General features: G+C 41.8%; 1 protein-coding gene across 1 annotated transcript in view; it reads left to right on the top strand.

The window, feature by feature from the left end:
• Positions 1-17,267, top strand: part of ADAM22 (ADAM metallopeptidase domain 22) — a 121,539-nt gene that overhangs the window by 100,277 nt on the left and 3,995 nt on the right. The window contains exons 26-31 of the mRNA XM_065731212.1: positions 964-981; positions 3,037-3,144; positions 5,374-5,474; positions 6,009-6,075; positions 9,038-9,148; positions 11,255-11,341. Coding sequence (XP_065587284.1) covers positions 964-981; positions 3,037-3,144; positions 5,374-5,474; positions 6,009-6,075; positions 9,038-9,148; positions 11,255-11,341 — 492 coding nt within the window. The remainder of the gene's footprint in view (positions 1-963; positions 982-3,036; positions 3,145-5,373; positions 5,475-6,008; positions 6,076-9,037; positions 9,149-11,254; positions 11,342-17,267) is intronic.

Genomic DNA, 17,267 nt, shown 5'->3' with positions numbered 1-17,267 from the left:
TCCAGAGTACAGTCTGATTCATTTACAGATCTTTTTCAATGACAAAATAAATTCAGAAAGATTTGCCTTTAGACAGTAAAGCGTTTAAACATAGGTTTCCTTAAACAGATATTTGTATTGTCAACCCCAAATCAATTCAAGCACATTTTTTGGTGAGAAAGACCTGCAATTTGTAAATAAGTTGCAGGTTCTTTCCTGATGTATTCTGCTCACTGAAGGTCAAAGTACAAATTTGACTGCTCTTTTTCCGTATTTCTCCTTTTGTGAATTTCTTCTAAAACCAGAAAAATATAGCTCTTTTTCACATACTAAATAAAAGGAAGATGCTTACCTGGTCATCAGTGTCTGGGTGAGGGGGACTGTCAGAGTCCTTCCTCCATGGGCACTTGGGGCAAGTTGTGCTTCAGGCAGTGCTGTGGACAGGACACAGCTCCACGGTTTGGCATTACAAACTGATATGTTCCTCACCCTGGCATTGCTCTGAAGTAGGCTCAGGGCAGCTCAGAAATACATAAAGAAAGAGGCCTTTGGAAAAAGAGCTCGGACGATTAGGATAGTAAAAAGGTTATGCTGTCATGGTAGTTCAACCTTAGCTGCTAGCAGTATTTCAAAAGCCAGGCTTCTACATTGAGTACATCTCTGAAAGTTAAAGGCTAGTTTGGAGATGTAGCCAGAGATTTCCTTTTGCAGGTGAAGGGCAGAAGCACCATTCATTAGCAGCATCACAGTAGATAGTCTTAAGTTTGTCATGAAGGTCACCTTCTGCTCAGCAATGATTTCATCCATCAACATGAGTGTATTTTCCTTGTTTATTCTGGTTTATGATTATGTTTACTTCAGAATTGGATTTTGTTGAAAAGTTTTGAGCAAAAAATTTCATTCTATATATATGTCTTACTGTCCATGTGTACCTGCATACTGATAATGTAATCATATTTCTTCCTCTTCTCTTCTTATGGAAAGAAATTACAGAAGACAGAGGTATGTGATAAAAGTAATGGAATGTATCTCTGGAAAATTCTGATAATAGCTTTTCTTACTCATTTACATGCTACAAAGAAAATATAGGAGTGATAAATTATCATATTTAAAAAAATATTTACTTAAATATATAGAATTGATATTGATTCTATACACATTGCTCGAAATCTTGATTTCACTGGACTCATTAGCAAAAATAATGTTTACTTCTTAGAGCATTTTAGGAAAACAGGAAAGTATTTCCAGTAAAAGACTGAAAATCTGCTATTAGGGATGAAATTGTCCTTGGGAGGCTGAGAATTGAATAATTAATATTCACACAATGTTCAGGAGCCTTCTGAGACAAATTCATTTTCAGAGCTTCTTTGCAGTTAATGCAAAGTACAATGCAATTCAATTGGTGTGTGAAGGAGAGCCCATTTCCTTCAGCTGCCCTGCTGAAGTATTTGTAGCCAAATCATGGCACCAGCTTCAGCTGAGGCCTCAGCTTTCGTACTTACAAGCTGGTGGCCAAAACCCACACAGCGATTTCAGGTTTGACTCCCAGAAGGCCATCATCATCTGCTTGGCAGACCGGTCTGGGGAAATGTTCTGCCTCTCACAGGCTGCTGCAGATGGGACAGTTTCCTAAATTCTCCTATTTTCTGTTCATGTTACGAGCCCCTGATGCAACCTGTTGCTTTGTGCGTTGCTGCTGCCTGTTGTGCTTGTTCTCCACCTCCTCTGCCCATGCACTGCTTTCTCTGCCAGGCTCAAAATACTTGCAAAAAGCAGAAAAGCTCTGCCAAGTGCTGGTTAATTTATATTGTGCACAACAAGGTCAGAGAGTGAGACAGAAATAGTGACTAGAAGAAGTCAAAGCAAGCATTATGGTTGGACTGGCAGGTAGAAAATGTCACCAGGCAAAAAGAAGGAAGAATTTGGTGGTGCTGAGTGGTGCAGCAGAACTGTGCAAATCCTGTTGGTACTGAAAAGATGTAGTGGCTGAGGAATGGGAACTCAAGAACTGTTAGGGAAATGCAAGTACATTAGTGATTTATCACTAATCACGTAATTACACGTTTCAAATACTTCAGGATCATTACAAATTCAAATCTGGAATGAAGAGAGCCCAGTTCCAGTCTGGAGTTGGACATAACCTAAGAATGAATCAATCTTCTGACTAATGTGCATCTTGACAGGGGAAAACTGAAGCCAGGAGTCCTTGGACAGTGCAGGGATAATTAAACTGCTGGCATTATGATGTAGCCAGCTTTCAGATGCAATTTGTATTTTCTGGTGGGGTGGAGCTGTAACTGGAATATTTAGATTTTAGTTTTTCAGCTGGCAATGAATTTACCACCTGAATGAGAGTGGCATAACTTGATTAAGACTTCCTAATGCACAGTTTTGTGCACCAAAACCACACTTCTGGCACTAGAAAAGAATGAACTGTTCTCAGATTTGTACTGCATTACTTTTATGTGTCTTGGCAGACTGAATCTGTTGTGGTAATCTGGAGTAGCTGAGAAACTCTGACACTGGCAGAAATTCCCCATACATGAGGGGGATCATAAACCAGAGATCTTTCTCCTCCTGAAGTTTCAACAACTCATTATTGTTATTTTTGAATTCAGTACCAGTCACAGAACTTGAACAGAAGGCATCTATCTCAGTAATCATCCAGAGGGAAAAACTCAGTCACTTTTCCTGAACTCCTCTTTGACCCAGGTGTGTGTTCAGCCAGGGGTGCCTTTCACAACTTGCACAATGAGCCCTTGAAATGTCAACATCCCAAGAACCACCAACTTTAAAAACAGTGGTCAGAGTTTATCAGTGAAATGCGCCCTGCTTTTCCCTCCCAAAACCACATCATCCCCTTTCCTGAGCTATCAGAAATGTGCGTGAGTTTTCTCTTGGGTAGTTGAATTACTTCTTACAGATTGACTGTGTGTAACAGGTTTCCTTGAGGGTCACAGTCCTTGCCTCCTTCCTTAAAACTATTATTTGTGTATGTTTGTATGCATATTCTTGCCTTCCCTGTTCTCTGACTCTCCAATGTTTGTTATGCTTCAGACAAATACCCCAGGGAGACTATGTAAAAAAGCCCGGAGAGGCCGACTCTTTTTATAGCGACATGCCTCCTGGAGTCAGCACAAACTCTGCATCTAGTTCTAAGAAGAGGTCTGCTTTTCTGTCGCATTTTCAGATTTCTACCTGTTCCATCACCCATTATTCCATTAGTCAGAACATTTCATTGTTTTGCAGCAGGTTTGGTTCTTTCTTCTCTCCTTGTGGAATGTTACGGTTAGCATCCTTTGTGCTTTGATTACTGATTTTTCTCACACACCCTGAGCTACTAATTATTATAATTGGACCAGAATAAACATGCTTTCCAATGGAAACCGAGTTTGAGCAATCCAATTTTCATCATTTCCTTGCTTGAAAATTGTTTTCAAGTAGACTATAATAATAATCTGCCAAATAAAAAATATTAAAAAAAATCCAACACAATTTTTATTGTTTTTGTCATGTAATCAAAGAAAAGGAACACTGTTTTGCTTCAGTAATAAATGTAAATTGTTTTTATACCTTTATTTATTGGTGTCATTAATTCACTAAATTGACTATACTTCTGGATAGTATCCTTGCTGTCTCATAGTAAGGATGATGATACTTTCATTTTATTCCACTTTCACTTATTGGGCTAATGTTCTAAATGGCTGCCGAGTGTTATCTTAACAAATGATTCTGCAAAGACTTTCTTTGGTTTCTTGCTTGCTGTTATGAGTAACCCAAAAATGCATTAGATTTTGCCCTTGTTCAGATTTCACTTATTCTGCTATTGCTCTGATTACTTACAAAAGAAAAGAAGTGCTTAGAAATGGAAAATTCATTAAAAAACATTGAGTCCTCTGTAATTGCTGAGGTCCTGAGGTTCTGATGCTTCAAGTCCCTCTGTAGTCAGAGAAGCTTTAATTAAGAAAATCTTCAGCTAGCACTTTAAAACAATTCACAAGAAGCTGTGAATGTCACTGAAGGGAAAGACACTCTTGGACTGCTTCATAAGGAAGCTGCAATCTCAGACCTTGTCTCAATGAGGAGTCGGTAGCTGTGCAGTTGACGAAGCCATTCTCTTTGTGGTGTTTTTGAAGAAAGTAAAGAGAAATATGTGGAAGGGGTACATTTGCAGTGCCATTGGGTATACCAGCTTGAAGCTATACACAACTTTGTTCAATCTGGTGTAATATATGTGTTCACAGAATCACAGAAAACAGTGGTAGCATGTAATTCATTATTTCCATTTTTTTTAATTCAGCATTTTAGACTTGTGAGTTGTTGTTTCCCGGAGAAAGAGTTAATTTTAAATGATACAGTGTTTGTGTTGGAGAATCTTTTCTCAGGTGGGTAAAATTTTGAAAAAACAGTCTTGGAGAAGCAAATCTTCATAGGTTTGTGTCAGAAGGATTGTGTTGCAGTTAAGAAAAATATTTGCTTTTAAATGAATGTCATTCAAGGTGTTTCTTCCCTTGTCTGTACCTGTGTTTCGTACTCCATTTCTTTCACGTTTTGTTTATTATTTGTTCTGTAAAGCTAATGATTTCTAAGGTCTGTCTGAACTAGAGAGGTTTTTTTGTTGCCTGCCACCAGTTCAGATACGTTGTGCCACCGCCAGGTCGAAAAAAGCAGGTCTGACAAATATCCCATTAACTATGCTGGACATGTCACAGCTCTCCCATTTCAATGCCCAGGGACTATTTCCTACCTTTAAGTGGGTTGTGATTTGCACTGGGTGGAAACATCGATGGCATCTCTTCACAGGTGTTCTGGTGACTGGGATATCAGCCATCTGGGCTTCTCCTTGCTGGAAAATCCTGTGAAGTGTTAGTATTCACAAGTGTTCAAAGATTAAAACATATAAATTTGTAATTACTCTCCTTGTTGTGAAATAGCAAACACTAAAGGCAGTACATAGCAAGCTACTCCTGGACCTGAAGATAGATGATTAGGAGGAGAAAATGATTACCAAATCTCTCAGTGGGTCTGTTCGTTCTCAGGCTTTCCATATTTCATATAACTTTGAATTAATAAAGAATTAATAAGGCCCTGGGCTTATTTCAGTGTGGCTGTGATTAGCCTTATCTTCTTGGAACTGAAGAGCATCTGTCAGATGCCTGCACTGCAAGGAGAGCAGAGATGGAAAAACACACAAGAGAGTTCAGAGTTTTTTAAAACACATAAATACATCCTTTAAGCAGAACCTGTTCCTAAGAAATAAGCATCTGTTCTGACCAGTTTTGCTAGTGCAGACAGACCTTAGGCTGTGTGTGGCACTGACTCTGGCAGTGTGGCTGCGCTTGTGTCAAGGCAACACCTGTTAACAATAACTGCATCTGAGCCCTCCTATTCCAGGTCAAATGGATTATCTCATTCCTGGAGTGAAAGGATTCCAGACACAAAGCATATTTCAGACATTTGTGAAAATGGGAGGCCTAGGAGTAATTCTTGGCAAGGTAAGTGTGAACCTTTGTATTTGGTCACAGTGGAAACAACCTGTGACACTGCTGCTCTCTAAATGCTTAGGTAGTCTCAGTAGATAAAGTTGACTCCTTAAAATTCTGCCTGTTGTTAACTTGGAGTTCGGATTTAGCAGTGCCCCACACAAGCTTTATTACATAAAAATTGGATCTAATTTCTGCTATTTCTATATGTGAATCAATGTGAAAGAGATCAAGAGGTCCATTCACTTTTGCCAACTTTTGTGATTTTATCATGCAGTATTTTTTTTCTTGAAGTGATTTTTTTCAAGTGGATGCTGAAACTAAATAGCTTTTGGCTCTGTTCAGTTGCAGCAGAAAGTAGTGGAAGATCACCTAAGCATCAGGTTTTCCTGGTCTGACGTAATTCAAAAGAGACTGACCTATGGCTTTTAAACAGTCATAGCTAGTGACTTGTTGGGATTGCAAAGGGAATATACATTCTGGAATGGAACAAAGGTCAGTTTCAAGATGTTTTACCATCTGTCTTTATCCTCTGATTTCTTCCAGGTAATATAGGAGGAAACAGAAAGAAAGTCAGAGGCAAAAGATTTAGGCCACGTTCTAATTCAACTGAGTAAGTCTGAATTTACAACAAAACCCAGAAATGCAGTTTTCATACTTCTGTTTTGTAGATTAAGAGTACTGAAAAGTAGACAGCAGCATTTTTGCCCTGTGGCCCATTCTGATTGCTGACTGATTATGGCTGATCTGGTAATGGTTTGGCTAATGTATTTCAACCTCTTTTTATGTATTCTTTAAAAAATTAACTATCAATTTTCTTTTTTATGTAGGCATCCTCACAGTCGTTCCCATAGCAATTCCCAATGATGGTGACTGCCTACACCATCACTACAGCCTTTTATCTACAGTAAACTGCCATTGCTGAGTGTATCCTGGTTCAATATTGAGTTTCTGATAACACATTTCTTACCCTTGTCTTCACCTTGGGTTGGACCATTGCAGAATTAGTGATTTATATCTCTGTAAACCTGCCTGGAGGTTTTAGGGGAGGTATCTGCTCTGAGAGTATCCTGTAGTTCATTGTTGTAAGCTGACAAAACCTGAAAGAGCCAATCTTGAGTAAGCCCTGGTGGTCCTTACCAAATGACTGTTCCACAGACCCATACAGCATGAGTTATAGCTGTGCTCTGTATTGATGTGTTAGTTACATTTACTGAAGAGCCCATGAATGCAGTGTTTCCCACAGGGAAAGAGGCTTTTTACTTAATCCTACTGCTTCAGGCTTCTTTCATGATTGAATGGGGAATGGCTGGAAACATAATGGTGTCAAGCAATGGCCTGCTTTTACAGCACTTAACGCCCCACAGGAATGATCCCTCCATGAGCACAGTGGCAATGGCAGTGCCCTTTCTCCTACCATTAGTACTAACTGTGCACCTGTATGGGCAAGCAGGCTTGATACCAACCCTGCTGGAACTAATACTGCTGTCACCTCTCTGTGCCCTGCTTTCTGCAACTTGGGGATTTAAGTTTGTTCTGAAACTTTTCTTCCACCTGCAGTGAAATTTCTTGAGTCAAGTAGGCTTAGAAACGTTCATGGAGAAGACTCTTTCAGTTTAAAGAAATAATAGTTTGATGCACAAAGTAATTACAACATTGCATGGCCAAAATGGTCACGTGGAACCAGAAATATTAGTCCCAGGCCCTTTGGAGGAGTTTATCAAGTGACCCTGTGCTACTGGTCTTAGTGCTGATAAGCCCTTAAAGGAACATTATTTTCCTGGTTTTCTTCTCTCCTTGCATGAGATAGTTTGATGAAAGTGAAATTAATCTGACCAAAATGACATTGCAAGTTCTTCTTTAGAAGTTTGTTCTGTGCTTTTCTTCATTTTCTAAGTGAATTCTTGAAACAAGATATATAAAACCAATATGGTTTAATTAATTATGTTATTATTCTATCACTCAGCAGAGGTGCAAACTGGAGCTGGATTTGATCCATAAAGAATGAGACCAGAGCAGCTCTTTTTATTCCATGGTGAACAAAATTGTGTGGGAAAAATATCATTTTCAGTAAAAAAAAAAACAACAACCCTCTAATGGACATATTTTTTCCTCTGTGCTGCTCAGCTGCTATACATTTGATCCAAGATCTTGCGAGCACAGAATAACTGGTTAGACAGAGCTGTGAGTTAGAAATCTTTTTCCCAGTGTTGCTGGTTTTTTTTATAAAGGTGCCCCTGAATTCCCACCTAATTCTCAGCTCTCCTTCCTGCTTCTCTCTGTGCCTCTCACCCCAGCAGCAGCCCCAGTGCTTCCCGAGCCACAGATATAGCACTGCATGTCCTGTCCTGCAGAGACCTGCTGGCAGGAGAGTGCTCCTTCTGAAGAGGCCTGTACTGGGTTGCACGAGACTGTCTCCTTGTCAGGCCTGTCACCTGCAGAGAGTTCTCACCACACCAGCGATGTGCTGTGAGATTCAGTGAGGAATGGAGAAAGAGAACTGCCCAGGGCGGTTCTGGTCAGCAAGATAATGTGCTCTGAGAGAAGGGAAAATTGACAGAGAATGGTTTAACTGTGGCCATCTTATTCATCAAAACAAAAAGTGATGCCAGCTGCTTTGAGGATGCCTCATGGTGGCTTTTCCCAGACAAATTTACCTTCTTACCTTCTCTGGGAAACACAGAATGATCTTAAATCTGTAATGAAACAGAAGACCCGCCTATGTGACCCCTGCAAGTCCAAAGAATACTTCCTGAGACAGAAAAAAAGGGGGGAATGCTGTTGTTCTCTTCTTAGAGACAGATAGATCACCCACTAGAAGGCTGCATTCATTTGTGCCATACCTTGTGCAGAATTCCTTTTTTTTTTTATGTTCAGGTGCAGAGTAATAATACACTTGCCCACTAAAGTATCTGACATATTCGTCAGTCACATACTTTGCACAAAGGTTTTTTTGTATACAGCACCAGATAGCAGAGAATTGTGCCACTGGTCACTTAAATGATATTTTTTAAGCACTGAGCAAGGTCTGGGCTGCGCAGCCTTCATGAACAGCTCTGACAGAGGGGATGCATGGGACAGTTCCTGAAACACGTCCTGATCACACCTCTGTGCATCCCTGTGTGCGTGGCAGACCCATGGCACAGGGTGTCTGCTGGGAGTATCGCTCTGTGGAGACTGCTAAAGCTCTTTTGGGATGTATTAAGTAGTTTCTAGGTGTAAAACAAAATTCTTCTTTATTAAAGGCAAGTGGTTCAGTTCACACAGATACCAATAAGCTGAACGTTTGTGCAGCTTTCACAAATGGGGTTGATGAAATGGCCCGATGAAACCGGTGTTCTACCAAAATCAGTTAGAGTTATTCAGGAAAGACAGTGAAGGTTTTCTGAATGAGCTGAATTTTAACTGGGAGCTTGTGTGAAAACAGGTCCCAGGAAACGTGTGCTTTGCTAAACAGCAGTTCTGCTCTCTGTTAGCTTGCACAGCTTTTCCTATAAGTGTTTGTCTTCCTCATTGTTGTAACTGATGCAAACATTTTTGGCTTAGACTCTCTACTATATATTGTGTTTTTGCAGCAGGGTAACCCATGCATCTGAGCCTGGGCTTTCTCTCGCCCACCCAACCCCATCCCAAGGCATAAGCCCAGAGGGCTCTGACCCCCCCCAAACAGGGAGCCAGGATCACAGGTCAGTCTCACCTGCCCCTGCGCTCTGGGCTGCCGTTCTACCCCTGACGGTCCCTTTCCCTCAGTATCCCCTAGTGCCACTGCCATGAGACGCAGTGACTGCTTGGAGGTGCTCCTGCTGCCGCCGCGCTAGCTGGCCTTCCTCCTCCCAGCCTGAGGGTACCAGTATCCCCAGCCCAGGTCTTTGCACTGTTGCATGTTGTGCTGCAAGCCAAATGGAGCTGTTGTTTGAGCTGTAGGCTTGCGTGTAAGAACACCTTGGTTTTCAAGGGGAACTTCTCACTCAAAGGAAACGCAGATTTTGGCCCTCGCTAATGGCGTGGCCGTGAAGATCAGCCTGAGAGCTTACTGATGGGATCGCTTAGAGGTCTGCAAGTTACTTGAGTTCAGCACTTCTGTAACAGGTGGACTGGGGTGGTGAGCCATGGCCCGTGGTACAGCCGGAACAGGGAACCCCGCCGCACGGTGGTGTGACTGCTGCATGCTTTGATACCACTCTACACTTAGTTTTATAATGCAGGGAGCCAGACTGGGAGTGTTTCATGGTTACCAGAAGATCCTTCTAAATGAAAAAATTCAAGTCAAAAGTACCACTGCGATGTCTGATTTCCAAGAACATATGTGGTCGCACACAGTTAATGCTAAAACGCAAACTGATTAGTTCCTGATGATGCTGGTGTCAGCATCCACTTGCAGTTCTTCTCATGCTACACTACATTTTGTGATATTTTCTGTCCCTAAGAGCTAGAGCTGGAAAACATGAAGCACTCCTGATTCCTTATCAGTAAGAGAGCTGAGGAAGCTACTTAGAAGCAAGCACTTGCGGCTGAGGGCGAGAACGTTCTGAAAGCTGTGGCTGCGCTTGTGCGGGGTGGGGAGAAGTTCCAGAGCCAAAAAGGAGGCCTAAGCAGTCAAAAAGTGCTGCTGCTTTTGTCTCCCACGTGGTCTGAAATATGGGCAGGGTTAAAGGGCATGGTCTGGCCCCACCAAAATCCACCTGAGCAATCCCTTGGCAGGCCCATTCCCATGTGAAAGGTCAGTGGAATCCCTTTCATAAGTATGGTGAGAACTGAGCCCAGGTACCAAAACTAACTTAAAAAGACTCTTTTTTTTCTCATTTCCCTTGGTTACAAGTTATCTCCTATTTCAGAGTCTGCTAATCTCTATTAAATGAAGGTGGTTTTTATAAATAATTGTGAAACTGCTGACATTCTTACACAGCAAAACCAGATTTAAACTGGACCAGACATGTTGCTGCTTCTACACTGCCTTTCTTTTCTTAAGGTGATGAAGGGGGAGGAATTCCTTCAACTTGGTGCTGGGGGCTAACAGAAACCAGTCAAAAAATGTTTTCTTCTTTATGGGTCACATTGCTGTCAACTAATTAAACACCATTTTTATTTCTAGTTTACATGTAACTAATGGGAGTATGTAGCTCAGAATTTTTTTCCTAAAAAGGGTGGTTTTGGTATCAAGGTTGCTTCTGTAAAATGCGAAATAGCACTGCAGCCCACCTCCTTGAAAGCTTCTTGTGGTCACAGGAAACCTACCACAGGAAGCAATCATGAAATCAGAGGTTTCTTTGCACATAAATGCAAAAACTGCCACCACATTGACAAACAGTTCAAGCCATTCAGTGCACTGGGGCTGAAATTCATTCCTGTAGAAGGGCCAAGCCCAAGATTCCATACTCATTTTCCCATTGTCTTGCAATTTGCTCTAGATGGGTACAAATCTGTGTCTGCAACGAGCAGAAGTGCAGGACAGGAGCCTAAGTGCCCCTTCAGCCTTACTTTGAGATCATGAGAGGAGTTGAAAACATGAGCTTAATGCTGGCCCTCTGCGTAGGAGAGAATTTGGCCCTTAGGAGATTAAATGAGTGATGTATCCTTTCAAAGAATTTCCAGATAAAGCAAACATGCGAGTCTTACTTTCTCATGCAGTTGTACACATTACCTAGTCCTCACCTGACATCCATACTGATTGATTTGCCATATTCACTTGCATTTTGGGGATGAAGACATCCTTGCTAAGCTTGTGCTGTGTGTTCTCAGATTTTCTATTCTTGTTCTTCTGCTTTCTCTGTTCCTTCCATTGCTTTCTGCAGGTATTTAAACCCATGGTTCAAAAGAGAATATAATGTAGCTAAGTGGGTAGAAGATGTGAATAAAAACACTGAAGGACCATACTTTAGGTATTTTGTAAATTAATTCTATATCTGTTTTAAGAGCTGTTCCAGCATATACAAATATCTTGGGATTCCTACCTTGTATAAATCAATACAAGTTACTGTAGGTGCAAAGGGCCCCTCTTCTTTTGCTGCATTTTGATGTCTGTTTTTGGCTTCATGTGCAATTTACAGTTCTTTTACTGAATGTTGTAATGAAGCCATTGAAAAGGGTGTGTGTAGTGCATGCATTCCCACCATCATCTGTAGCTTGTAGTAGCTTTCTCATCATTTTATGCCAAGTAGTGTTTATGGGCATGAGACATATTTATCACTAATAAAGCAATATTAACTTAAATAGAATTTAATTTACTGAAGCAAACGTAACACATTCACTCTACCCACTGTCTTATATAGTGCATACTAAAATTTTAATGGAAAAAAAATAAAAAAAAGTAGTGGTATTTTACCCTCACCATACAATGAAATAATTAACATTGTGATTGGATAAATAAATATATGAGAATATACTCTGTGCTCTGTTTATCAAACCACTAATGAATCTGTTACAAGTGAGTGTAGGGTTCTGCCCCCAAATCTCTTGTTTTTGGAAGCAAAACGTGTATTTAGTGCCTTCCAAGTTAAAGAGAAGTGTGCAATGAGGCTGGCCTTCCTGCTCTACGTAATCACAAGTCTGAGTTCCCAGAGATGCAATCTTGCCACTGAGCGAGCAGTCTATATCACCTGAAAAAACCCAGCTGGCACAGGGGAGAATGGAAGGCAGTTTGTGACAGAAGACGTAAAACACTGTTAGCTGGCGTATCAAACAGGAGCCTGAAACAGGAGTTACAGAGATGTAAATCTTTAGCCAAAACAGTGAAGGATGGTAAGAGTGAGTCAACAGAAATGTAATAGTAATTATGACACAGGAGCGGACCTACTAATAGTGCAAAAGGGCAGAAACGTTTACTATGTCTGGTGTTCACTTGGGGAAAAATGTGATGGGGTTGCAGCACAAGATGTTAATGAAACACTTTTATTCTGATAGTTACACAGAAAGGCGTTAAATAGCAGCTTGGGAGGTTAGTCATTTTTAGAACTAAAAGTCCCTTGAAGTCTTACAAGAACTTAAAACAGACATTTTTTAATAGCATTTAAGTTTGCTTTCAAGAGTTGTTAAATTGCAGAGCAAGTTGTAGAAGCCAGAAGGTCATGAGGTGAATTTAAGCCTACCAGCCCTGAGTAGCAATCCCTGATGCAGGAATTCCAGGTTTCAGAGAGGATTTTGTGTTTGTGCTCATCAGCAGGTCAGGGGATTGGTGCTCGGACATTTGAGCGGGTGATGGTGAGCCCAGTGGTTTAACCATTGGCGGTGGTAGCAGTGGGGTCCAGTTCCACTGCCTGCAATTCATGAAGCTTGATCAAGAATCGGGAACATGTAAGCTTTCGACCCAGATAAACCTTGGAAGAGTCTTCAGGACCTCAAGCTGTTCAGTTTTATGGAGTTATACACTTAATTGATCATAAAATCCACATATCTGCACAGGGACAAAACCTTGGTGGGCATTTAGATTAATAGTGATAATGATCAAAATTCACTGGAAGGTGAAATCAGGCCAACTCACACTAGGAATGAAGTGTGCTTTTACGAGCAAAATAAAGGAAACCTTTTCCTGCAAATGCCCTCTGGAGCTGTGTTGTTGAGGCAAGGCAATCAGCCTCCCCCTGTGACCTCACCTCCCTGCTGCCTCTCGGGGTGTTCATAGCCAAAGCCCTCTGTGTGCAGTAGAGTGATGGTGGTGGAACATAAAGACAGCTAGTTTAAAATATGTTACTTTAATCAATTTAGCTAAACAGGTTCAAATTCCTGAGTGCATACTCCTAATTTGGTTTTCATTTTTTTTTTAGCTTCAGTATTTCTTGATTTAGTAACTGGATTGAACTGACAGGAGCATACCCCAGCCCTGAGGGTTTTCCCTGTTGCAGTGAATGGTTCACGTTTCTAATTGCATTTGAGATAAAGCAAACATTTTTTGTGTGTTGATGAGGATTAAGCTGACCCACATGAGTTCTTAGGGCTCTGTATCAGCATAGATGAAACCTAAATTAACAGTTTTGCTCCACAGAAACTTAATAATGACTGCCTGAAGCGGTAACTTTAGAAATGGGAGAGAAGCTAGAATAAATTTAGAAACTGTGTGCCCTAATTATCTGAGGGTAACTGTAGAGAACTGTTCTGCAGGGATGTTATGGAAGGCAAAGGGTCATATCTCCTGGGATGAGTTGCCATGGGCTTTTGAGAGGTTAACGGTGCTCCCAGAGCTCAGGCAATCTTGGTTAATCTGTTGTGGTAGGAATTTACTGTTCCTTAGAGTGGCATGTCAGAATGTCACACATTTGGGTTTTGAGCTTTGAAAGAATTCACAAAAAAAAAAAACAAAAACAAATCTCGTTTAGAAAACCAGAAAGTCAGGCTGAAGTCGAGCTGTCCAGCTGATCTTCATTTTAGGATTCACAGCCTAAGGCTCTCACACCAGATCATCAGCTGAGAGATGTTTTTTGTTGTGAATCTTTGATTCGTCCTTGCCTATAAAGAGGTCTGAAAGGAATGCGGCTGTTTTGCTTGTTTCCCTGTAATTTTATGAGTAACATCTTGATGACTGGTGCTGCTCTAGGTAAACCTGAAGTAGACTCGGGAAAAACCAAAAGCACTTCCTACAGTTCCTAGGAAATCTGCACATTTTCAGAAAACAGAGATACGAGGAATCTAAAAGGCTTTCCCAATCAGCTTCAAAAAAAAATCTGTATAAATCTGAAATTGCTTCCCTGACACCTAGTGTCCTAGTTATTACATTTGAAGAGTTATTAATTTTTTTTGGGGGGGGTCTAATGGGAATCTCCATATAATTACTTTTTATTGTTAATAATAATAGTAGCGCTGTTGTTTGATAACTCCCAACTGTGAGAGTCTCTTCTATAGGAAAGGAATAGCTCAAAAAATGTCATTTTTCTGCATAAGGTCTCAGACCATAGCTGTGTAACCCCAGCGATAATCCTGGGTGGGAAACCACTTCCCAGTTTCAGCACTGCTGCAAGGGGCAGCTTCTGCTGCTGCTGCTGATCTGGGGTTTCTTAAAAGACTCAGAAACTACAGCAGTGTCAGAAAACTAACCATCAGAAGCCCAAAATGCAGTGCTCATATATGCAGTTATACACAATGAGGTGGGAAGGTGCCATCTGAAGCACTGCGCTGCCTGCATTTCAATTCTTACAAATATTTACGGTAACTTAAAATCGTCAGGAATATTTAAAAATAATAAATTCAAAAAAAGTTACAGGAAAATATTTATTTAGATGGAGACCAAAGACACATCTAGAAGAAAGGATTCAGAAAGGTGCTGGCAGTGCAGCTCTGCTGTTGGGCAGAGACCCTTTCTCTTAGGATTTCATTTCAATAATTATGCAGAAAAGTCCATTAAGTTATGTGAGTGCTTACTTTGAGAGCACAGCTGGTCAGTGCTTGGGGTGAGGGCTCCAGGCAAAGCCTCCACCTCTCCTGCAGCTCAAGGGCAGCTGAGCCTCTCCTTGCCCCTTACTCTATTTCTCCCATTGAAAAAACCTCCCATGTAGCTATTTCCCAGAAGGAACTGCATTCAAATGCTGAAATGCTTTGTCACATCAGTGGTTTTAGGAGACTGCAACTTCCTAACATAGGCTGATTTATGCTGCTAACATCCTACACAGAGCTGCCCTGCGTTAGCAGATGTCAGGTCAGGCTGATGTGTACAAGTTTGAAGTGCTTTCACCGAGCTGACTTCTAAGTGAATTTCATTTAGTTATTTTAGACCATGAAACAGAATGAAACACAGCTCATCAACAGTTCAGATCTGCTCAGAGTTTGACTGAAATCACACCTGTAAGTTACAAGACACCAGTTGTGTGACCAGGGGATAACATACAGTGCCAGGATTTCTGCCATTTAGGATAAGGGGTGTCAGAGCAGGCAGATATCTGTCTGCCAAGGAGCATGTGCAGGCATTCTGTAGCTCCATAGCACCTTCTGGACCCCAGCAATCTCACCACACAGTTTCAGCTTCTACAGCAGGAGGACAGACGTTGTAGTGGCATCTTGCTTCCTGGTCAGAAATAAAAGTCCTTAGAACATGTTAGGTGCATGGCTTCATTCAAGGTTCGTGGTACTCTGTCTCCAACTCTGTTGGAGGTTGGGCTGCTTTCAGAGTTTCTTGAATAGGGTCAGCTGGAAGCAGCGTTGGGCATGAAAGCTAATGGATGTGATAGCAGGAGAACTGAAACCCGTGTGAAAGCTGAATGGATCCCTCCTTTGACCAAAACTGACAAGTTTGCCTTCCTTTAACCCTGGCATTACCCTCAAGTGCTCCTGAATGCTGTTTCTTCCACCCCATAAATGAGAAAGGTCGTTTCTGTCTCTTTCTCATTTAATGTACATGTAAATCTGGGATACACAGCACGTACACAATTGCAGGGCAGAACCCAAATGGTGATCAAGAAACCTGAACCACGTTTGTCACAAAAGATGCATCCTCAGATCTGTGGGCACTCATTTGATGGGTATTGATACGTTTTCACAGTCTCCACACATGAGACAAAAGATGACAAAACCCAGCACATAACTGTAGCAGGAATAAGTGGCGAGAGCCTATGAGGAGAGGGCAAGGTCATTTCAGTGTGCAACTGCATTCTCAATGTGTTTGACCTGAACAATTTCTCAGGAGGATGCTCACAGCAGCTGTGGCTTTGCAGATACAGGTGAGCAGTGATGTGCGCATTGATTATGGGTGCAGACTGTAGGTGAGTGGGCAGCATGGAGTGGAGATGAGAGGAAGAAATGGAGGCAGCTACATTGGATGTTGGGGCTTCCAAACCTCCCAAAATGGCAGCATCATGTTTGCAGGGGGTTTCAGACAACTTTAAAAGTGCTTCCACTGTGGACAATTTGTTCTCTTTCCTCCAAATCTTTAAAATATTTGTTCCCTACACTATAGGATAAAATTCCACTGCTGCATCAAGAGGGAGAATTCTTCTCTCCCACCACAGGCATGTTGCTCAAAAAGCTGCCAGTTTAAGATGGTCACCTAGGAAGCCTCTGCTGGCTGCAGTGGAAAGCTTTATGTAGCACACATGGGTGAATTGTTAAATCACAGGATGGCTTGGATTGGAAGGGACCTTTAAGACCACACAGTCCTAATCCCCTGCTATGGACAGGACTGCTCCCCAGGTTGGATGGGGCTGCTCAGTGCCCCGTGCAACCTGGTCTTGAATGCTTCTGGGGATGGGACAGTTTAAATGCTGGAAGGCTGCAGTGAGGTCTCCACAGAGCCTCCTCCGGGCTGAACAAACCCAGCTCCCTCAGCCTGTCATCATGGAAAAGGTGCTTCAGGATTTTTATCATCTTTGTGGCCCTCCTCTGGGCCACCCGCTGACTCCAGCAGTATGAACGGCCTCAAGTTGTAGCAGAGGAGGTTTAAATTGGACAAAAGCAAAAACTTTTCCTCTTAGAGAGTGGTCAGGCACTGGGATGGCCTGCCCAGAGAGGTGGTGGAGTCACCGTCCCTGGCAGTGTTCAGGAGGCATCTGGATGAGGAGCTACGAGATACGGTTTAGTAGCTTGTGGTAGCAATGGGAATGGGTGGATGGTTGGACTAGATGATCTTGTAGGTCCTTACAACCTTGTGATTTTATGATTCTGTGAACATCCAGCTGGACTCTCTGCAGGTGCTCACTTGCGGACTCTTCCCAGTAGCTCTGCACACCTCCTGTTCAGTGAGAAGCAGGCAGCTAGTATCTGGTTAGCTAACGGTGCGTCTGTCATAAATGAGTTGTCTGCTTCTGCAAACTCTGATTCTCATTCCAATTTCCTCCTCTTTTCTGAGAAATCAAGGCTAGAAGATGCTGCTCAGGTTCTGAGTTACAG

This window comes from Cyrtonyx montezumae, unplaced genomic scaffold (assembly GCF_038088225.1).
Source record: "Cyrtonyx montezumae isolate F1298 unplaced genomic scaffold, pur_monq_1.0 scaffold_14, whole genome shotgun sequence".
Classification (NCBI taxonomy): Eukaryota; Metazoa; Chordata; class Aves; order Galliformes; family Odontophoridae; genus Cyrtonyx; species Cyrtonyx montezumae.
This window is presented reverse-complemented; position numbering and strand designations above follow the sequence as displayed.